This window comes from Natator depressus, chromosome 1, assembly GCF_965152275.1.
Source record: "Natator depressus isolate rNatDep1 chromosome 1, rNatDep2.hap1, whole genome shotgun sequence".
NCBI classification, from domain to species: Eukaryota; Metazoa; Chordata; order Testudines; family Cheloniidae; genus Natator; species Natator depressus.
The window spans coordinates 300,218,706-300,242,204 of NC_134234.1; the positions used below are offsets into that span (position 1 = coordinate 300,218,706).

The window sequence follows — 23,499 nt, forward strand, 5'->3', positions numbered from 1 at the left end:
TTCCACATAAGCCGCTAAATTGCTCTCTGGGAGGACTGTATGTGGCAATATTCCATTGGTTGCTTGATAATGGGTACTATAGGTCAGGTTGCAAAACAGTCTGAACTATATTTTCTTGTTATCCCTTACTAGTTGCCGTTTGATCTTAAAAATGTGTGTGCTTGGTCCCTGTGAAAGGGTGTGTGTATATGTGGGGGTGTCTCTTGAGTGGGTGGGGGTGTTAATTTTTTGGGACGTTAATTAGTAAATCACTGAACAGATTTTATTTTTATCACTTTTTCACAAAAGTTACTCAAATTGGCTGATCTTTGAAACTTTCATTTGTATGTTTATGACCAAGTTTGGTAGGAGATAGGAATTGTCTGGATAACAGTTTTGATAAGTGACTGTAAAATCACTTCTCAGTCTTGGTTAACATCATAACGGACTTTAAATATTGAAGCTATATCTAAAAGATTTTCTGGAACCTAATGATCTTTACCCAATTTGTAGCATACAATGTATATTTTCTCTGCCCGGATTTTGCTGGGATAAGTTTCATAATGTAGTTGTATATATGTCTCTGAAAAATCCTTGATATAACCCACTAAAAATCCCTCTTTCCCCACTTTATTGGGAACAAGAGAAAATAATGTGTGTGTGGGGGGGGAATTACAGATCCTACCAAAATTTTTACTGCATTCTGTCACCTGTAAGTTCTAATCAATAAATTCCATGTTTTACCAGCTGAACAATATTAAATAGCTGTAGGTCAAGCATGACTTGTCATTAAATACATTTTAAACCCAGAATGTGATGCGTGAAAATATTGTAAATATATAATTCAGACTACAGTACATTAATGAACAATGTTCATTTTGCTTGAATTTCCAAAGAAAGTGGTTAGTGATAGTAGAGGATTTGGGGCCAGTCTGCCATGGATTGAGGGTCTGAATGGTAACACTGAGTGTCCTGTAAAAGTTTCATTATGTATTAGGTATACTGGATGGTAATGACAGGTGCAGATTTAAGACTTTATGAGTGACTCTAAAGTAGACTTCCATATTTCCAGTTTTATATAGTTTCACTATTTAGCATTTCCTGGCTTTTTGCTGTGTAATTACAGTGTTCTTATAAAATATCATTTGCCCCCCTTCAAAAGTCCATAATACAATTGGTAAATTCTTCAGTGGAGGTTATCACTGTGCATCTTTATATCCCTAAGTCTGTCTTAAGAAAGTTTTTTGTTTGGGAAAGGTCTTTGCAAAAGATCTTTACACCAACTCCTTTGCAATGCCTCAAGCAATATGCACCCATAATCTGAAAAAGTTATCAGGTCCTTATATATACAGTGGTAGTCTTAATTATAGCCAGATTTCGTAAGGTGTGTCGTACTGGAGCAAGACTTGGAAGTGTGAAACTAATGTGAATTTTCACCTTAGAAAGATTACAGTTATTGGAAACAAAGGAGATGTGAAAAAGATGATAAAATATTTTTAACATCCTTTATTTATTTAAAGTTGTTTGAATAATTAAAATAGAAATAATCAAATTCTCCCGTCCCTACTTTGCTTTGTCTTGCCTTTCAGTCCCTTTTAATCTGCCTACAATTTCCTCCTTCCCTGCTAATCTTCTGGTTCTTATCTGCCAGGCAGGAATGCTGCTAGTGCGGCTTCCGCAGACTTGAGTTGCCCAGCATTGCAGTTTGTTTATTTACAGCCCTTATTATTGGTGCTCTGGTCTCTGATCCTCTGATAGATGGTCATAGAACAGATCAGACATGGTGAAAAGGTGGATCAGTTGCTTGCGCAGCCCTTCTCTGCCTCATAAAGTGCTGACCAGGAGTCAGAAACTAAAATCTTGGTAATATAAAAACAACATTTGAATGTTTTGATTATACAGATAATTTTCTTTAAAAAGCATTTATGCAAATTTTGGAAGAAATAGGAGATAGGGTTTGGAGCATAAACAAGGTAGATGTAGAATAATGGTTACCTTAGTTGCATGGCAGGTGGAGGGGAGAGAGAGTTCTCTCCATAACCACAATCCTTCTACTTGCTATATGCTCAATCCCAGCTTTCCTCTACTTCCCACAGTTCACTTTGGGTCCTCCAGCATTTTGAAGCTGAAATAATACTTTACACCAATCACATTGCTTTAAAATTGTTATTAAGTTTATTTATTTATTTTCGGTAATATTCTGCCATTTAAAAATTAATCACATGCATTTATCATATGAAGAAATGGTATAGAAGCTATGCTACCAAATAGCTGCTGATTTTGTAAATACAAAATAATTTATTTTATAAAAATACTTTAACTCGCTGCTTCTGTTTAATCCTTTTCTACGAGTGCATTCTTCTTGCTCCCCTTTGTCTCACTGTCAACTCAGCCTTCCGTGTGCACATGTGAAAATATACATATATAATAATTTAAAATCACACATAGACACACACACTGTACACACAATCATCTTTCTTAGTAGTTTCTATTTCCTTTATAAGTCATGGTATCAGCACTGTTACAATTACTGCATCCAGACTGTCGTCTTTCCCCTCATTTGTTAGCTTTTTTTTTCCTTCACTTTTTCTGGACACTTGTTTTTGCTTCCTCCCTACTATCTCCCACTGCTTTCTCTCCCTTGATCACTGGAAAGTTTTTGTGCCTCCTTCTGCCTCTCTTCTGCATCCTCTTCTCTACTTTTGAGAGTTTGAAAGTCTTTCTTTTTTGAAAGTTTCACTTTTTCACTGCTTGCGTGCAAAGGTATGCCGTGATGGGCAGGGAGTGGAGAAAGAGTGACTGGCATTTTTTTAAAAACAAATGCTACAACGTAAAGGCTGTATTGATCCACTTTGGCCTACATGGTATTTTATATCAAAATCTGGTTGGAAGTCTTGTGCTGCTCAACGTTTTTATTATAACTGTTTAGACTACTGAGGATTAGAGAACAGTGCATTAACAATTTTATGAAAAAGGTCACCATGCATTCATAGAGTTCTTTTCTTTTTTCTGGATGTCTCAGCTCCTAGAGTTAGCGTTGCCAACTTTCTAATTGTAGAAAACTGAACACCCTTGCCCTGCCCCCTGCATTGCCCCTTCTCCGAGGCCCGGCTCCCTGCTCACTCCATCCCCCCTCCCTCCATCGCTCGCTCTCCCCTATCCTCACTCACTCGCTCATTTTCACCAGGTTTGGGTGCGGGAGGGGGTGAGGACTCTGGCTGGGGGTGTGGGCTCTGGGGTGGGGCTGGGAATGAGGGGCTTGGCGTACAGGAGGGGGTTCCTGGCTGGAAGGCGGGGCCAAGGAGTTTGGAGTGTGGGAGGGGCTCAGAGATGGGGGTTGGGGCATGGGAGGGGGTTGGGGTGCGGGCTCCGGGCAGAGCTGACTTCAGGCAGCTCCCAGGAAGTGGCAACCTGTCCCTCTGGCTCCTAGGTGGAGAGGCAGCCAGGGGGCTCCATGCGCTGTCCCCGCCTGCAGGTGCCGCCCCCGCAGCTCGCATTGGCCACACTTCTTGGAGCTGGTGCTTGGGGTGGTGCCTGGGGGCAGGGGCAGTGCACAGAGTCCCCCTGGCCGCCCTTCCACCTAGGAGCCTGAGGGACATGCCAGCCACTTCCCGGGAGCCGTGTGGAGCCGGGCATTCAGCCTGCCTGACCACTTGTGGCTAACTGGGCTTTTAGTGGTCCGGTCAGCTGTGCTGACTGGAGCTGTCAGGGTCCCTTTTCAACTGGGCATTCTGGTGGAAAACTGGATGCCTGGTAACCGTACCTAGAGTCAAGTGATTGATTACGTGAGAATTTCAACTTTCATTAAAAAAAAAAAAAGGTTCTAGTCCTCCATGGTTGCTGAGAAAACTAGAAAACATGAACCCTAAAGGCTCAAAACCCAGACAATAAGGGGAAAAAACCTATTTTTTAAATCCAGTGTTTTTTAAGCCAGTCTAGTAATTTTGGGGGGATGGGACTGACTCATATTTTTTTATGCTTGGGGTTTGCAATACTGCAGAGTATAGCAAATGGCAACAGTTCTTGGTCCACAGAAAAGTCACAGTTGAAATTAGACAGTATAACACTGACTAAATACTGGGTGGAGGCCTGGAATCCAGAAAAGTGTTGGAAAATTTAAAACAGCAGGAGCAGAACGCAAGCCTTGAGGAACTTGGAGGCAAAAGATGTTGGTAATTATTTCTAGGGAGATGTTCTAGTACTAAGATAATTCATTCTGTTTATAATCAGGCCCTGTGCATGCCACAACATAGTGGGACCAAATATTGTGGCAATAGCTCAGAAATTCTGCAGCAGCATTACTTTATTCTCTTGCTATAAAATATCCTTCATTCCCATCCCCTCAATCCCCATGAAAATATGCCCTGTGGTGGTTTATAGTTTAAATTATTCATTGATGTAAATTCTGTTTTATGATGATGATTTTCAAGAATGGGTGATTCGTTATGGTCTCCAGGCAGTTGGCTCCACTCCCCAGGGATTGGCTCCCATTATGGTCTCCAGGCAGCCCAGTTTAGAACTTCCTTGTCCTCATGTGTGCCAGGGTAGGAGGGAAATGGTAGCTGACTTCAACTGCTTAATTCCCCAGCGCTCAAGCCTCAACTGCTGCACTGTTCTCCTAAATTGCCAGCCGCCATTTGTGTCTCCCTCTCCCTGACCGGTAGCTAGACTCCAGTTGTTGCTCCCCAAGCCTCTTCTGCCTACTCCTGTGGTTCAGTGCAGGGAGTGTGCATTATAATCCTATTCACTTCTTCTATGGGGAAATCTGCAGAGCAAGAGGCAGTTTAGGTAGGTTATGGCATAAGAGAGAGGCAGAAAACAAAATGTCAAGTGTCTGGCTTCAGAAAAATTAATTCTGTGTCATCCTGGGAAAATGCCAAATTATGCAGCTACAGAATTGTGAAGTCCAGGAGGCCCTGAGTGAGGTGAATGGCAAATCATACCTTTGATAGCTATAGATTCAGGCTCTCTGCAGATTCAGGTGGTGACATTGCATCTGTTTACACTTGATTCGTATTTTTGATGTTTTCTCCGCAAACATAGGAACTAGAAAATCAGTCCTTTTGTTAAAAAAACAAAAGGTGAAATTATGCAGCACAATTCTCTGGCAAAATCCATGGCCACAGAACACATGGAGCCTGGTTATAGATAAATAGAAAGGAGAGGAGGGAGGGTTTAGGAGAGGAGATACTGGAGAGCATGTTTGAAGGTTTAGTGAATGGGGCTAAAGAAGAGAGAGAGTGGTGGGGAAGCAACGGTAATAGAGAGTTGGAAGGAGCAGAGGCTGAAGAATGAGAAATTTAAGATAGGGTGCGCTTCAGCAGCTGAAATGGAATAGATGTTGGAGTGGGGAGAGGTAGAGTGAATGTAGGAGCAAATAAATGAGAAACAGGAGTTCATGCATCCCACTAACTCCCAGTCTAGCCTGCATGGAGTGGTGGGAGAAGGCATTAAAGGGTGAAATTGAAGATGGAGATCATGGGATAGGCAGAAGAGAGGATAGTGAACAATGGTGAAAGAAAGAAGGGGAGCAGGGATAGGTGTGTGAATATGGAAAAGCAAATGGAAGTGAAAATTTGAGAGAGACCTGCAGGAGGCTGTTGTAGGGAAAGTGAAGATAAAAGGTGCTTGTTAGCAAAGACATGGTAGAAAACAAAGGTTGGTAAAATGGCAGGATTCCAGTGGCAAAGGGAGGTGACATGGGGCAGTACGGTAAAATTAGAGGACTGGCTACTATGAAATAGTTTAATGCAAAATAAGGATGGTGGGGTTAATTAAAACTGGCTTGACAAGGCAACAGTGTAAACGAAATCGCAGAGTATATAAACCTTGAGTACTGCAGATGAGAAAGTGGCAAGAAGCTGGAGCTCTGTCCCTCTGGCAGTAGTTGCAGTATGGGGCTGGGGGCTTTTATAATTGAGGCCAAGAAATGCAAGGAGGAGGGCTGAGATGTCTGATGCAGCTGCTTAGTCCTTTGGAGACAAAGGGAAGGAGGCAACAGATTTGGCTTGTTAAGTAGGAGCCTGATTGAGCAAGTCTTATTGGTGATGATCAGAGTGTTTTTGTGGAGATCGTGGGGGCTTTTATAACCTCTGTAGGGAGAAAGGCTGTTAGTATAGGATGCAGCTGCTTTCTCTGCTGTGGGTAGGGGGTCTGCTCTGGAGCTTGGTCCTGTTGGGTAGGTGAGAGGCAGTGTTTTTAACGCTTGTCTTTAGCTCCTGAACTGGACAGGTACAGAAAAAGTAGTTTGACTAAAAAGTTGAGCACTTCAACTTAAAACAGTGTTCCTTGGCTGTGAAATGTTACAGCAGAGTTATAAAATCCTGTAAGCAAGGGTTTTGTAATGGAAATTTTGACACTCTTACCATAGTATCACGAATAATGCTACTATAATAAAGCTTTCACTAATGTGTCTGCACTTTGTGTTAAGAGAAAAATCACTGTTAAAGAGCAGAAAACCAGATGTGTTTTTTTTTTAAAGTGGGAAAGAGTTCATACAAGTCTTACAGCATCTGCCTTCTAAACGTACTCCAGCCAAGGCATTTTTCAGAAAAAGATCCATGTTACAAGAAGCCCTGGAGTGAGAATCATTCAAAAATTGAACATTAGCAGATTTCGAACATTAGCTAGGAATATTTTTAAACATGCGGGTCCATTAAATAAGCTGCAGCAGGGCCAAATTAGTTTTACAAATTAAAGGAAAAATCTTCAATATATAATGAAAATAAACTCTGATTTTTATTGCTGAATGCTTTTTATAATGTTATAATAAGACTACTGTAGTCTGTTAGTATGTTAAAGATAAAAAACAGTATTCTGCTGCCACTCAGTTCATTCATAGAATAATAGAATATCAGGGTTGGAAGGGACCCCAGAAGGTCATCTAGTCCAACCCCCTGCTTGAAGCAGGACCAATTCCCAGTTAAATCATCCCAGCCAGGGCTTTGTCAAGCCTGACCTTAAAAACCTCTAAGGAAGGAGATTCTACCACCTCCCTAGGTAACGCATTCCAGTGTTTCACCACCCTCTTAGTGAAAAAGTTTTTCCTAATATCCAATCTAAACCTCCCCCATTGCAACTTGAGACCATTACTCCTCGTTCTGTCATCTGCTACCATTGAGAACAGTCTAGAGCCATCCTCTTTGGAACCCCCTTTCAGGTAGTTGAAAGCAGCTATCAAATCCCCCCTCATTCTTCTCTTCTGCAGACTAAACAATCCCAGCTCCCTCAGCCTCTCCTCATAAGTCATGTGCTCTAGACCCCTAATCATTTTTGTTGCCCTTCGCTGGACTCTCTCCAATTTATCCACATCCTTCTTGTAGTGTGGGGCCCAAAACTGGACACAGTACTCCAGATGAGGCCTCACCAGTGTCGAATAGAGGGGAACGATCACGTCCCTCGATCTGCTCGCTATGCCCCTACTTATACATCCCAAAATGCCATTGGCCTTCTTGGCAACAAGGGCACACTGTTGACTCATATCCAGCTTCTCGTCCACTGTCACCCCTAGGTCCTTTTCCGCAGAACTGCTGCCTAGCCATTCGGTCCCTAGTCTGTAGCGGTGCATTGGATTCTTCCATCCTAAGTGCAGGACCCTGCACTTATCCTTATTGAACCTCATCAGATTTCTTTTGGCCCAATCCTCCAATTTGTCTAGGTCCTTCTGTATCCTATCCCTCCCCTCCAGCGTATCTACCACTCCTCCCAGTTTAGTATCATCTGCAAATTTGCTGAGAGTGCAATCCACACCATCCTCCAGATCATTTATGAAGATATTGAACAAAACCGGCCCCAGGACCGACCCCTGGGGCACTCCACTTGACACCGGCTGCCAACTAGACATGGAGCCATTTATCACTACCCGTTGAGCCCGACAATTCCATAAGATAAGGACTTGTGAGTGCCACTGGTCTCAGCTGTATTGAAATTGTGTGAGCATAATGATTTCATAGAGATTTATATCTTGTTCCATGAACTGCAAGGAGGATCAGAATTTTAACTTGCTGAAAAAAAACGTATGGGTAATTTCATCCCATTATGGCAGTCTGCCCTACCGCCTCAGTGAGTGTTCTGTTACTCATCTTGAATTTGTATTTTTGTTTCTCCCCAGTTTTTGTGCCTTGCTGCCCCTGCTCGTCACTGATGTGACATCTTAACCGGTACTGTATCCTTGCCGCCAGTTATTTGATTCAAATACCAGTGCTGTTTCCCAGATTGTTTGGCACTGGTTTCGAGCATCTTGTGCTTTACTTCCTCTCAGGAAACTGAGTGCGTCACTTTTACAGGAAGTTCAGTCTTCACAGGGCTTGATCAGTCATCCCACCTTCTACAGTCTTGTATAGGGCAGTTTACAACTGATAGTAAAACAGTTTTTGTCTAATAGGTTAGTTAGTTTTTTGTGTATCATTTCCATGCAATGAATCTTATGTATGAAAGGATTACCGGGATGGATGAGCACTGTAATAGTGCAATGAAATAAGAATTCTTTCTAAATCATTATATTTTCTCTGGTAGAGTAGAGTAAAATCAGAAGTAAGAAAACCTACTTTCAGATGTGCTGAATATCAGATTGATCAAATCAAAGTTGTATCTGCAGTTAAATGTCCAGTAAATGAATACTCATAGACATGGCAGATAATTTATTTTTCATGTATGTTTTTCAGTGCTGAAAAATAACATTTGTAAGCATTTGAAATGTATCAAGAAACAGGAGTTTATCTACATGCATTTTTTGCACTCATTTAATTGTATCAGTTTTGAAACAGCTATATAAGTCAGTACAAAAATTGTGTGGACACCAGCTCCAAGATTCTGTCTTTCTTTTTCTTCTTCCCCCACACACTTGTGCTTTTTGAACATAAAGTAAATATGTTGGGCGAGATTCTGTGCTGCAACTCCAGAACATACCACACAAATAGCTGCAGCCCAAGGGCAGCAGAGACAGCCACCTTTTTACCATTCTGATGCTGAGCTGGTGCAGCCCTTGACGTAACCCAGCCAAGGGAGTTGCTCTGCATTATGACATCCCTACCTGAACTTGCTGTGCATAGTTCCAAAACCCAAAGCTGTCCTGGAGTCCCCATAGTGCTCTTTGCTATGGAGATCCCCCACTTATGCCTGTTCTGGCCCCAGGCATATCTGCTGCAATGGAGCTTGAGGGGGCCAATCCAGGTCCCTTATACGGTACCTGTGCTGGGGAATGTCCCTGGTGAAGGGACTGTAGTAGTGTACAGGGGCTGTCGTGGAGGAGAATTCCTCCCAATATGTCAGCATAATAAGTGCAAGTACATGCTGCTTCTCTACCTCCCCATCCCTTGATTCTTCACCTTAGGAAATCCTCTTCTTGGGAGTCTCAAGGACACCTGCCCCTTCCACTGTTCTCCTCCTCCTCCTCCCTCCCGTTACCCACCCTCACGTCTCTCAAAATTGCATCTAGTCCTCTAGAAGAGGAGGACTGGATGTTAAAGCACCATGAATTTCACCTTGTATCCCCCTCTCCTCCTTTCCCTATCTCTGCCCCAGGTCTCCATTTTATGTCTCCCCACTTGAACACAGTGTGGCTGACTTCCAGCCCGATGATCTGGAGTCAAACTCTGGCCCTGCATAAGAAGGAAGTGTTGTGGTGGTATTAGATCACCGCGCTGTTCCAAGTAACGCCTGTTTATTATCTGTGTTTCTCGCAGTGTTAAGCTGACTGCTGACTTATCTTTCTTATTTCCATTGCATTTAAAAATTCTAGGAAATCATATAGCTATTTCCATATAGCTTTTTACATCTTTCAGATTTTTGTTTTGCTTTTGAGGGGCTTCTTACAATTGTTGTGCTTCTTTTTACCCCAGAAAATCCCAGTGGTTCTGTCTGCTTTCTCTTCTGATACTGTCTTTTCCTGGATTGTCAGGTGGCTGCCACTATTTTCTCCCATTATTTTGCCTTCTCCACAACTCAGGTATCTTGTTTGAATAATGAAAAATATGAAGTCTCTCTTTCTGCTGCTTGTGGTTCCTGACCCCTTTGCTTTCCTCTAGTTTCATTTTCATTTCTACTGTGCTTTAGCTGCATCTTTCTCTGTCCTCTGATACATAAGAGACAAAAAGAAAAGCAGGGAGAAAATCGGTGCAGCAAAGGTGTCAGAAACACAGATCAGAGGATCTACTTCCCTTCCCTCCACCCCCCCCCCCCGTCTTTTTTTAAAATTTGCACTGATGTTCTGTTTCCATTTCCCCTTCTCTTGGAGGATATTTCCTTTTCTCTGCCTTTACTCTTTCTATTTTTGCACTACTTAGCTCTTTCTGAATCTTATTGTTAGGTCTGAGACATGGGCTCCAGTGGTGCAGTGGGTTAGCGCACATTACTTATAGAGCAGTGCTGCATGGAGTGATGCTGAGGTTGTGAGTTCAAGCCTCATCTGGAGCACCAGTTTTGGGGGGTGGGATAGCTTAGTGGTTTGAGCATTGGCCTGCTAAACCCAGGGTTGAGAGTTCAATCCTTGAAGGAGCCATTTAGGAATCTGGGGCAAAAATTGGGGACTGGTCCTGCTTTGAGCAGGGGGTTGGACTAGATGATCTCCTGAGGTCCCTTCCAACCCTGATATTCTATGATTAAGTGTTGGCTACTACATAGCATTATAGAACTGAGGAAAACTAAAATTGGAAACAATGGGCCAAATTCACCCCCAAAGGGTAACTCTGTTGAAGTCCACTACTGACATGAGAAACAACTTTAGGGGACTAAGTCTAGTATGCGTAGCAATGGTAATGCAATCATAGAAATCAAGGGAGATACAAATTTTAAAGAAGCTCCTGAATTTTTGCTTTGTTGGCGGTTTTTTGAAAGTGTGCATGCATGTGTGTATTTGTGAAGCCCCAGTCGTATGAAAGTTAAATATACAAGTCACACTGTGAATAAGCCTGTTGATCGTTTCTGGAGGGGGTGAATGGCAGGAGTGGGGAGAATATTGACAACCCTGTGGAATGGGATTAGGCTGCCTTTACTATCTCCGCAGTCTGTCCTTGCAGAGGATAGAAATGGCAATTTTCCAAATAATTTTTCAACTGTGGTGTTTTTTCATAGAATCATAGACTTTAAGGTCAGAAGGAACTATTATGATCATCTAGTCCAGAGGTGGGCAAACTACGGCCCGCAGGCCACATCCGGCCCACGGGACCCTCCTGCCTGGCCCCTGAGCTCCCTGCCGGGGAGCCCCCTTCCCCTCCCCTGCTGTCCCCCCTCCCCCACATCCACACCGCTACACGGGCAGCGGGTCCTCCATACAGTTTCACACCCCGATGTGGACCTTGGGCCAAAAACGTTGCCGACCCCTGGTCTAGTCTCCTGCACAACGCAGGCCACAGAATCTCACCCACCACTCCTGTAACTCACCAGCCAGACACCCAGGAAAGAATTCTCTGAAGTAACTCAGATCCCATCCCATCACAGGCTGTTGGGCATATCTACCGCTAAAAGTCAAAGATCAATTAATTGTCAAAATTAGGCTATCCCATCATATCATCCCCTCCATAAACTTATCAAGCTTAGTCTTGAAGCCAGATATGTCTTTTGCCCCCACTGCTTCCTTTGGAAGGCTGGCCCAGAACTTCACTCCTCTGATGGTTAGAAACCTTTGTCTAATGTCAAGTCTAAACTTCCTGATGTTTGGTTGTTTGTGTGTAGGGTGGCTTTCACACAGGGTCTAGCTGGTGGAATTACTGATGAGAATGAGAAACTCCGGGCTCTCTTTGGGTGGGGTGATCAGTCCTGTTTTGTACATCCTGAAGTGTAGCTTAGTAGTGACAACCAGCAGCCAATATCCTGTCTTTGGTGTCCTCTGTTAAACACTGTTTTGAGAGCTTCCAGGTAGAATAGCGGGGAGCATCAACATTGTTCTAACTACGTGGTTTAATATGTCTAAGTCTCATTGGACACCAGTGTGTGTTTGTCGTGGTATGACCATGTGTTGTAATATGTACTAATTACATGAGTGCTGTAATTGTCATTCCAATTGCGCAGTTTACTTTTAGGCGCCTAGTGGTACACTTGCCTTCTTTATAAAAGTATAAATCTAGAAGCATAGCTCTGTTTTTCAGTGAAACAGTTGATCATATTGGTTTGTTAGGATCTTATATTAAGCGTAAATTCTAGAATTTTCCTGTATATTTTTTGGGGTAAGTCTTTTTTCATTTATTACAAATAAATTCTCGATATTTGACTTAGAGCAGTGTTCTCAACCAGGGGTCCGGGGTCCCCTGGGGGGGCCATGAGCAGGTTGCAGGGGGTCCGCCAAGCAGGGGCAGCATTAGACTCACTGGGGCCCAGGGCAGAAAGCCAAAGCCCCACCGCATGGGGCTGAAGCCCAGGTCCTTAAGTCCTGCCACCCGGGGCTGAAGCCGAAGCCTGAGCAACTTAGCTTCAAGGGGGGGCCCTGTGGCATGGAGCCCCGGGCCGTTGCCCTGCTTGCTACCTCCTAATGCCAGGCCTGGGTTTTATATGCAGAAAACCAGTTGTTGTGGCACAGGTGGACCGTGGAGTTTTTATAGCCTGTTGTGGGGGCCTCAGAAAGAAAAAGGTTGAGAACCCCTAACTTAGAGAATTTTCAGTAGTGCAGAAACTCACAGAAGAGCTTAATTTCTGTGACCTCTGATTGGTGCATTATTTTGGTCTATCATACATGTATCCTCAAGCCCAGGGATGGGTAAACTTTTTGGCCTGAGGGCCGCATCGGGGTATGGAAATTGTATGGCGGGCCATGAATGCTAACGAAATTGGGGGTGGGGGTACGGGAGGGGGTGAGGGCTCCGGCTGGGGGTGCGGGCTCTGGGGTGGGGCCAGAAATGAGGAGTTCAGGGTGCAGGAGGGGGCTCCAGGTTGGGGTGCCGGGGAGTGAGGGCTCTGGGGTTGGGCTGGGGATGAGGGGCTGGGGGTTTGGGGTGCAGGAGGGGGCTCCAGGCTGGGACCGAGGGGTTTGGAGGGCAGGAGGGGGATTAGAGCTGGGGCAGGAGGTTCGGGTACAGGGGAGGGGTGTGAGAGCTCTGGCTGGGGATGCAGGCTCTGGGGTGGGGCCGGGGATGAGGGACTTGAGGTACAAGAGGTGGCCCTGCCCTGGGATCGAGGAGTTTGGAGGGCGGGAGGGGGATCAGAGTAGGAAAAGCCAGTTTCTTACTGTAAGTAACTTGAGGCCTGGCCATTTAGGGCCTTGTAGCAACTTTTTTTTTTTTTTTTACGGGGGTGGGGAGGGTTGGGGGTTGCTATAAATGGACTGACAATTGCTGCTGTGTGTAAACCAGAGATGCACTATGTCTTCAAAGGTCCTCCGTGCTCTGGAGGTTGCTAGCTACTTTGTGCTCTGTTGAGAGCATCCAAGTTGCCTTTAATCCCAGGTAGCAGCATAGTGCTTTAGCCTAAACATCACACAAATGTGGATGAGGGTGGCATAATTAGCATTTGAGAAGGAACGAGAAACCTCTTGGCCAGTTGAAGGTAATGAAAGGGTAGGAAAATATCCTAATGTTAGAATATTAAGACATGGACAATTAAAAAAATATTAAACAGAATAATTCAGCAAAAGTTCATAACTTGCTATTTTTAATTAAAAAATTGAATAGGCATTTCTTAGATGGCGACTCCTTCAACATTTGAAACTCCACTTGAAGAAAGAGCATTCATAAATGGAATAGTTAACATTATTTCAGTGGGAATGCTGGTCAACTATATGAACTTGTAGTTCTCAACCTTTTCCATCAATGTTATGGATATATCAAAGAATCTTTTGAACAAGTTCCTGCTGCCCTTCAAAGGAGGTGCAGGATCCTGCAGTACTTCCAGAGGAAGTACTATAGGCATGCATACGCATATTTGAGAACCTTTGGCATCTGAAGAACTGGTTGCAAGTGATGGAGGAAATTAAGTTCTGCGAAAGGTTGGAGATGGGATGGGAACCAGGGTGGATTGATTTAAATCAATGATTTAAATCAGCAACCAGGAAACCTGGATTTAAATTGTCATTTTAGTCTTGTTTTACATTTGCACTTTTTAGTTATAGCTCTTAAGAAAGATAATGATTGGTATAACTTGGTATTAGTTTTTGCTAACCAGGAGGATACCCTGTATCTATACACATTTATTTAAACAATTAGATATCTTAACACACATTTAGTCAGATTCTTAATTTTTATGTTATATTAGAAAATGGTGACTAGCACATTTCTTATTTACTAGATTTTTTTGTTTTTTACTCATGATTTGGGTCAGACTGCATTTGGATCGAAATTGGAATTTAATTAAAATGCACAAAACAGTATTTTAAATTTGTTTTTATTAGCTAAATTAAACTCCCTTAAATGTGCTAGATATATAAGGAAAAAAATCAAGTTTTTATTAAAACATGTTTAGTATATACAACTGATTTATTAAACAAACGAAGCATTATCTGTAGTTAGTGAATCGAATGGTCACCATGTCCATTAAGACTTTAGAACTAGTAGATCTCATCCTCACACCTAGTTTTTATTCATAGATTGGAAGAGGAAAAAAAGCTTTTCCTACCCCCCCCCCATTCCCCCCCCCCCAACTCTTTTGGTTTCTCAACTTTGAATGAGCTAGTCATTGAACTGAACTAGCTGAATGAACTGAACTGCAGTTAATGTTCTCCCTGCACCTACAAAAGAGAATGCTTCTGTCAAAAGCTGGTTTAGCACTTCAACAGACTCTGATTCCGGGTGGTTAGCCAGTGACTTCCACCAGTTCAGTGGTTTGACTTTCTTTAAAATTTCAACAGCGAGTACTTGTACTGCTTGATACTGTTTTTTATATTGAATGTAAATTATTTTAATAGATTATAATAAGCTTAGGTCTTAACATAGGTTATCAATTTCAGATTTAATTGTAAGTGGGTTTATTTTTAAAAAGAAAAATGTATTTTAATGTAAATAGAATTTGATTTTTAAACTATTTTTAAAACCTTTTATTCAGCCTCATGGGAACAGGTTTGTGACACCTTTTCACCTCTCAAACTTGCACACAATTGCCAAAGGCTTGTCTCCCTCTCCCTAGGTTGAAAACTGATGTTATAAAATTTATTTTTCCACTCCTATTATGTTTGGTGTTCTGTGGATGTGTTTTCTGACACATTCTAACAAACTGTTCTCAGTGTGGGTCTTGTAAAACTTCGACCAGCAATTTCACTAAAGTATTTTCTTTACAAAGAAATCCTGTTTCATAGTAATATATTGTATTCATTTTGAAGATGCTTCTTGTAAAACATGAAGACGTTTCTAAAAAAAAAATGGTTGATGCTGTTAGTTGGTACTTTGTTTTCCTTCTAAAGTCAGCATGGTATAAAAAATTCAGTGTGAAAAATTGATTTTAAAAGATAGATTGTACCTTGATGGTACCTTGTTATTTAGTTAATGTATGCTTTCTTTGATACAGAAGGTGCAGTATATGCTATTTATTTCCTAGAAAATATTCAAAAATAATTGCTGACAAAAGCCACTTCACAGGTTGACTCAAAGGGTACATCTTGTAATCTGAATGTTAATATTCTAGATAGCTATGCAGAGCTAGCTATTGATGTAGTTTGAAGATTCATGTAGAGGCTAGTCAGGATTTTAGTTTGAAAGGGAGGGGGGAAGAAGGAGGGGAAACTACTGAGGTCTTTGAGTCCTACAAGCTTTAATAAAATGTTATGCTTATGGAAGGCATGAACACACTCAATTTGTAATTTTTAAAATATAAGTTTTTGTGCAACAGTCATTTTGAAATGTTGCCTTTTACATCAGGATTTTCTTAGAAGCAATTGTACAGTCATCTTAGTTTTCCATTAAATAGAGACCAATACAGTTCTGGGATATTTTTATTTTTATTTTTTTAAATAACCCATGGTTAGTTGTAATGTGTTTTTTGTTTTTTGTTTTTGTTTTTTCACGACAAGGTTTGTGTCATGAAGATGAGCAGGCTAGAAACTAGAGGTCTGACTTTTCACTGCTTTGCCGTTTGTTGCATAATTTCAGCTTGTGCAGAGCAGATGTAAACAGTTACCATGCAAAGCGGTGGAGAGCCAGTCCTTTGATGTTAGTAGACCAAAGCAGGACCTTCCTGTCTCCTAATAGATGATCACTCCACTTGCTGTATTTAAAGTCGTTGGGAGAAAAACAAGTGACAAGAACACTTAAATTGCAGTAGTCCTTCATATTTTCTCAGTACCCTCCAGAAGACATCATTTTTTTCTTTATTAAAAAATAAATTGCAGAAATCATATCTCTTAGTGTATCCGTTACATTTTTTTACATTATTTCAAAAATGTTGCTCCAAATGAGTATTGTGATGCCATGTCCTGAACCACCACACAGTGTTGGATCTTCTTTCCGGATAATAATCCAGTGATTCGGGTAATAAACTGGAGGACACTTTTCCTTAGATGGGCTGCTTGGTAAACTCCACATTGTGTTGCCAGCCTTGGAGTTGTTTTGAAATGTAATCAGCTGTCTCAGGTTTTCTTCCTCCTGATGTTGTCGTCATTTGACTCCCTTCAGCTCTGACAAATTTTGTGTACTCTACATATATATTAAGTTTTTGTGTAAAATCCCAAATGTCTTTACACAGATCTTTTTATGCTAAAAAGGGAATTTCCCCATGTTTGCATATATTTTCTCTTTAGATGAATAAAGGTTTAGTCACAGATACAATAAATGTGTATTGTAGTTTTCAAAATCTTTTTCCAAATCATTACAAAAGTCATATTCTTTTATGTGTATGGAGTATGTGTTTATATGTATATTCAAGTAAGCCTTTTTTTTTTTTTTTTGACCGAGACATCTGGCTTGCATTCAAAATCTGAATGAGAATGCACATAATCACTTCAAAATTATCAAAAGCATAGTAAATGTATTGTAGTTTTCTAAATTCTTTGTTACCATTTACTCACCTTACAATTACTTTATTATATAAAGTTGGTTAAATAACAGCAGTTACTGTATTAAGGCCCACTTTGTAAAGAGACTCATGACAGGGCAGCAGTGAAACACGCTAATAGATTATATGTTATAGCAATATATTGCCTTTTTATTGCTTTTCCACAGGCAGCAGATTCATGTATAGTTATTGCTAGCTACATTATCTGCTAGTTTTCTATCAAGAGATTCACTCTATTGAATCATTAATTCTATATTTATCATTCTTATTGAAAATTCACTAGTGTTAGCACTGTATAAAATATTGCTCTAAATTTACTGGTTTTGCTACACACTGAAAACATTTTAACCTAAAAAGCATAGTATTTCTTAGGACATTTGAAACTATTCATTGTGGATATTCATTGTGCAAGGAAAGGTGGGTTTGTTTTTTTTTTTTGTTTGTTTTAAATGTCTTTAACATATAGTAGGTGACCAGTGCCATTCTGGTTTTAAGATACTGAATGTTCATACACCTGCTACTTGAAATTTTGATGTGTATTGCATTAGTTACTGAATATCAAGAATAAAATTTTTGCTCATACATAGAGTGTAAAATGAGGTCTTTTGTAGCAGCACGCGACCTGTTTAGAATGATATAACAGACGCTGAATGTTCACATATCAAACAAAATGCCATCTTTCTGTAGAAAAGAGGTGTCAAAAAGTTTCTTTGTACCTTTAACGCATGTGATTATGTAGTACAAAATGCAGAGTTTGTAAAATTTCTTGAATATACAGGCAAAAAATGAATAATTCAAAACAACTCATAAGTTCTACATTCTATTGTATCTTTTATAACGCAGGCAGAAGATAGCATTGTGTTCCCAGTAGAGCTGAATTTGCACAAGTTACACCTCTGAAAATGCCAGATGGTCTATGGTCTACTTTTGAAAGCTGTCACATATGTAAAGATTTGAAAAAAGAAAGACAGCTGAATGAGAGCAGTGGATCATTAAAGGGAGAGTGAGGGTCCCTGGGTATCACTGTGTTTTAAGAAGCATTGTGTCATTTCCCATATTACTTTTCCCATATTCCCATATTATTTCCCATATTATTTTTTTAAAAGATTGTTTATATCTTAAAAAAAAAGTAAGGTAAAAATATTTCTGTTTTAAACCAAATGATTGTGGCTTAATCTTAGAACTGTCAACTGCTTTTGTTCTTTATGCTAGAATGCAGTTCTATGGTTCCTAATTGGTTTCAAGTGTATTTTAACCATAAGATTCACGTCTCCCTGGTGAAAAATTATCAATAAAGTTAAAATAAATTTAAATTGAGATAACTAATACATTTGGGGGTTTTATTCAGATTTGGCCTACATATCGTATGTGAATACTGTAAAGCCAGTCAGCTAAAAAATTGTATGTTAATGCTAAAAGGCTGAAGTAAGAGTACTTTGGGAACAGAATTATTAAAAAAAAAATCCCTAGTAAAAATAAAATAAAACAAATAACTGAGTATAGCTTAATTACCTCAAGACTTCCCATTCACGCACAAATTGACAGAAACAGACATAATTTTGAAGATTGGATAATTTGTCAAGTTATTGTATTGTAATAAAGCTCCAAAAATGCACAAACAATTGTAAGCCACCACCACCAATTTAGCCGGCTTGGAAAAGGTCATAACTGTCAATTTTAGTAATTTTGTGTCTAGACACACAGAATTCTTTCTACCTTCTCTTGTTTTCATCTGTTGAGGAAGGTTACCCACTCCCTCAGTAACTTCAGGCTATTGGTGTGCTGCTGTAACACTTGGTACCATTGCATCCTAAGCAAAATACTTAGACCGGCAGAAATTTGAGTGGGCAAAGCAAGTTTTGTTTCCTCGGAGAACTGGAAAGGATCACTTCAATTTTCCTAATTATATACATTAGAAATGGAAAAGAACTATTGGGACATAATGGTTAGAGCAACTAGAAATTGAGATGTAAGAATTCTATTTCTTACTTTGCAAATAGTTTGCTGTGGGACCATGAGCAAACCATTTAACATATGTGCCTCCATTTTCAAAATGGAGCTAATGGCATTGGATAGTGGTTTGAGACCACTGGATGAACTTAGCCGTATGTGTGTACAGTTCTACTATTATGTAGGTGAAATTTATATAGATTGTTCCCTAAAGTATATTTGTAATTCCCTGTCTAATCCTGTTTCAGATGGGTTCTTTCCAAGTTTTCCTTTCCCCAAAAAATGTTTCTAGACCTTTTATGGTTATGAAGACACGTTTCCAATGTTAACAAAATGTATAACAATACTCTCCGGAGTCTGTAGAGAAGACAGCCCAAGTGCTTGTACTGTTCCTAGATTTGCCAAGCTTCAAAACACGAGTCAATTTCAGTATTTCTGTTCCAAATCTGCAGGCAACAGTGAAATGGTCAGGAATCAGGCACGTTTCAAGCTGCTGCACTTGGCAAAGCTATTAGAGGAAGCAGGGGAAGAAGTAACCAATAAACAAAGGCAGGGTGATTAATAGAATAATAGAGCCTTCTTTGCCTCCACTCCCACCTCCTCTCTATTGCCACACCAACCAGGAGGAAGACAACATGTAGAGTAATGAAGGCCTGCCAACTCCACCATCAGGCAGATTCTGGAGGGGGGGAAGAGAAGCGCGCGCTCTCTTATCTGAAGAAGGGCTCTGTGTAAGCTCAAAAGCTTGTCTCTCTCACCAGCAGAAGTTGGTCCAGTGAAAGATACTACCTCACCCATCTTGTCTTTCTAATATCCTGGGACCAACATGGCTACACCACTGCATACCTTTTCTCTTACAGCAGTGTGGATGATTCGGCTTCAAATATATCAGATATGCTAAGTGAAGCCTGATACAAAATGGAGACTCCAAGCTGGGGACAAAACTTTGTTATCCCTCTCCTGAGTAAGAAGAGGACAGGGGGCTCATCTTCTCACCTGGCAGTGTCCCTGGAGCTCCACTGAGTGCGTGTGAACCTTTCACCCTCTGCATTTTTGGTCTGCTCAGTCTTAGTAGGGTTAGACCTCCAGGTAGTATTTTTAGTGTCCAGTAAATTTTTTAACTCATGATCTAAAGGACAAGAAAGGGGAGGTTGTTAAGTAATAGGAACAATTCATTGTATTTCTATCATTGAAGCTTTGATCTTGAGTCAGCGTAGTGAGGAAGGCATGTGTCTGAGATAGGCAGAACATTCTGAAAAATGGGAACTGTATTTGTAAAGAGAGGAGAGAAAGTAAACAACTCCCCCTCTTTTTTTTCTGTTTTTTTTTAAATCACCCCAGCAATGTTCATTTAGCTATAGTATGTTCATTTGGGATTACTATAGAGGAAAACATCTGGTTCAGGGGCACATTAAAATTATTCCCTGATTTCAGTCTGTGTGTTTTAGTATAATCTATTTGCAACTAGATGAAATGTTCATAAAAATCTGATAAACTGCTTTCAGTATTATAAATCTGTTGTTGTGATTTATTAAATGCAAAATGGCTGATTTGGTGCCTGAGTGAGATTTAATCTGGAAAAGACTGAGTCAGTGTCAGTAGTTTAGGGAAAGCAGCTAAAAGACCTATACTGGATAAAAGGAATCTGTCCACTCTTTATTACTCAAGATTGGAATTTAGGAGTATTTTTAGATTCTGCAGTGCTCATGTATGTGCATTTGTGGCCTCGAGCTGGTGCTTTGTATGGGCTCAAACCTCATTATGTCACTATAATGTGACTTCACCCATTTTAAAACTCCATAGATATCGATTTTTTTTTAAGGTAAAGTGACTAGTCCAGACTGGGGACTACTATTTCTATTTAAAAACACAAACTTTTTTTTAAATTAAGAGCATAAAAAGCATATTTAAAAGCCCTAATTACTCTTTTCCTTACATATAAACTTAAAAATCCTCGGAATAGATGTTGTCCAAAAATATTTCCTACTGCTTTGAGATATTGTATGTCAAGATTCAGACCAGAGAGAATTTTTAATCAGTGATAATGACACCCTAGTAATAGGAATTTATAACAGAAGTATTTGTATAATCTTAACCAGAGCATTGTGAACTCATGTTAGTATGTCCTGGACGCAGTTTAGACAACTGTTCTTTTGACTGTTTAAATTTGTAGCAGTTAGAATTTGAATTGATTCATTAGAAACATTTTTAAATTGTGACTTTGAATTGGGAGGATTTGATTTTTGCATGGGTTGTTGGTCGCCATACAAATCAGTTGGCATATTGCTTTTGAAAATGCTGCTCATGTCAGTTGAACCAACTGCCCTGCTCTCCAAAGCCTGTGTCTTAGTCCTTCCCAAGAAACATTGGCCTTCATGGGTTCCAGCTCAGAATTTTGCTGGCTGTCTGGCCTCCCTTTACTTGTCATCTGGGATGACAGCCAGCCTAGGTGCGCTGCCTTCCTCCTATTTCACTTCTGTACTGTCATGCTTGTATACTCTTCTTCATTCCGCTGCTCTCCTTTCTTTCCTGTTCTGTCTATTTGCCCAATTATCTTCCCATATCCTTTTTACTGTTACAACATTCTAACTCCTTTTCTCTCCATTCCTGTATCTTCCTTCCTTTTCTGCAGCTTCCTGTTCTCCCTCTCTCTTCCCATTTCTTTCCATCTGCACACGTTTTCTCTGCTTTCTTCTCTGTTCTTCCTGCTGTCTCCCTCTAACTCATGCTGAATTGTAAACTGTTCAGGGTAAGGACCATGTCTTATTCTTGACTTTGTAAGTGTCATATATTTATGGCATTATATGAATGTTTAAATTGCACTAATCTCCATAATTTTTAGTCTAGAGATTTTTTTCATTAATTTCTACTCTTCCACTTTTTCTCTCTGGTCACTGAGTAAAGGCAATAAATAGTTATGTTCCCAGTCAGGTCTCAGTCTGTTCAGATACCAGTTGACAATTGTATTAACTATTTCTCTTTTTCATTTTAAGCACAACCTCAACGTTTGCCTCAGCCAAATACTTCAGCATTGGAAAAGAGCGAGGAAGAAACTGGCAAGATACAGAATGGTCATGCAGGTCTGAGTAATGGAAATGGAATTCACAACGGGGTCAAACATGTAGCTACAGATAATAGAAAATGTTCAGTTCCTGTTTCACAAAAAATGCACAGAAAAATTCAGTCCAGCTTGTCCGTCAACAGTGATAGCAGCAAGAAGAGTAAAATAAGCTCTGCATATTCTCAAAAACCAGGTTCTTCTCCTGAAGGTAAGATGAAATTCTTATTATAAAAACAAACAAAAACACAGAAACCCACACCAAACCAAACACAGACTAACCAAAACCCATTTTCTCTCATAATTACACAATCAACTAAAAATAATTGAAGAGCATGGCTCATGCTCCAGAAGGAAATAGAAATCATTATGATAAAACGCAAGTTACTTCCCCAAAGGAAAATATTAAGTATTTGAAGGAAATTGAAGCAATAGGTGATTTCCTGCTTTCAAACATTTCTCTACCATAGTTGGATAATATTTTCAGACTGAATAGTTGCAATTCTAAATTGGCAACGTCCTCACAAATACACCACAAACAGTATACAAGCATTGGTTTGGGAGATTGTTACAGAGTTAATTCCTGTAATGGCAGGTTCTCCCAGGGCAAGATTTGTTGTTGAAAATTTGCTGTTAGCAGATTTCCTGAGTTCCTGTGTGGTCTGAAGATCAGAAGTTAAAAATGGACCAGTGTTTTTTCTTTTTATTATTATTATTATGCATCATACTATAGTTAGTCTGTAAATAATTTGCATGGAACAATTGCTTCTTACCCTCTCTTCCCTATGCCCAGCTTAAATGAATAAAAGTAAAATTTTTCCTTATGTTTAGCTGTGTTTTTTTCACTCCCCACAATTACACTAATGGCCCCAGAGTTCCTGAGCCCATTTTCAATCCACTGCCTTTCCATTAGTACTAATATACTCAGAAAGCTTTGCTTCTGCCTGTTACAATAGGAGCTACGCTAGAAGCTCTCTTAGTTTTATTGATGTTGAAGCAGGCTTTCATGCACTGTTGTGGGGAGGAAGGTGGAACTGGCTTAAGCAGTCTGGGAACACAGGTAAAAACACAGAATCATAGGGGACAGGGACTGGGAGGTAATTTTGTTCAGAGACATGGGGGAGACTCTCAATCTGGATGGGAGGAGAGGAGGCATAAGGAGGATTAAGGAGAAGGGGGTCAGGCCTGAACCAGACTGTTACAGCAGTGGAATGATTCCCATTGACTTCAGTGGCCTTTCCTTTTGAGTGGAAATGTGTAATTACTTCAAGGGTAGAGTCACTCATACTGGTACTGTGGGGCTCATTCTGGTTACTGTGGATTTATTTTCATATGATATTTTCAACTACCTGCTATTATTCTCTGGTTACCCTCTCATTTTTTTCAAATTTACTTCCAAACGCACCATCTTTTGCTTTGCTAGACCCCTCTATTGCTTTATTTCATTTTAAAGCCACATCACCTCTCTACCCAATATTTTCCTCATACTCACTTATTTTTTTCATATTGTCTTTATGTGGCTCATGTGGACTGAACATTGCTGAGTTTAGAAAATCCAGACTCTTAAAAGGATATTTTAGTATTCCTAAAAACTGGTGCTCCTGTTG

At 40.4% G+C, this 23,499-nt stretch overlaps 1 protein-coding gene across 2 annotated transcripts in view; it reads left to right on the forward strand.

Annotated features, from left to right (window-relative positions):
• Positions 1–23,499, forward strand: part of MDFIC (MyoD family inhibitor domain containing) — a 64,030-nt gene that overhangs the window by 26,887 nt on the left and 13,644 nt on the right. For both annotated transcript variants that reach the window (XM_074952037.1, XM_074952045.1), the window contains exon 4: positions 21,828–22,103. In XM_074952037.1, coding sequence (XP_074808138.1) covers positions 21,828–22,103 — 276 coding nt within the window. The remainder of the gene's footprint in view (positions 1–21,827; positions 22,104–23,499) is intronic.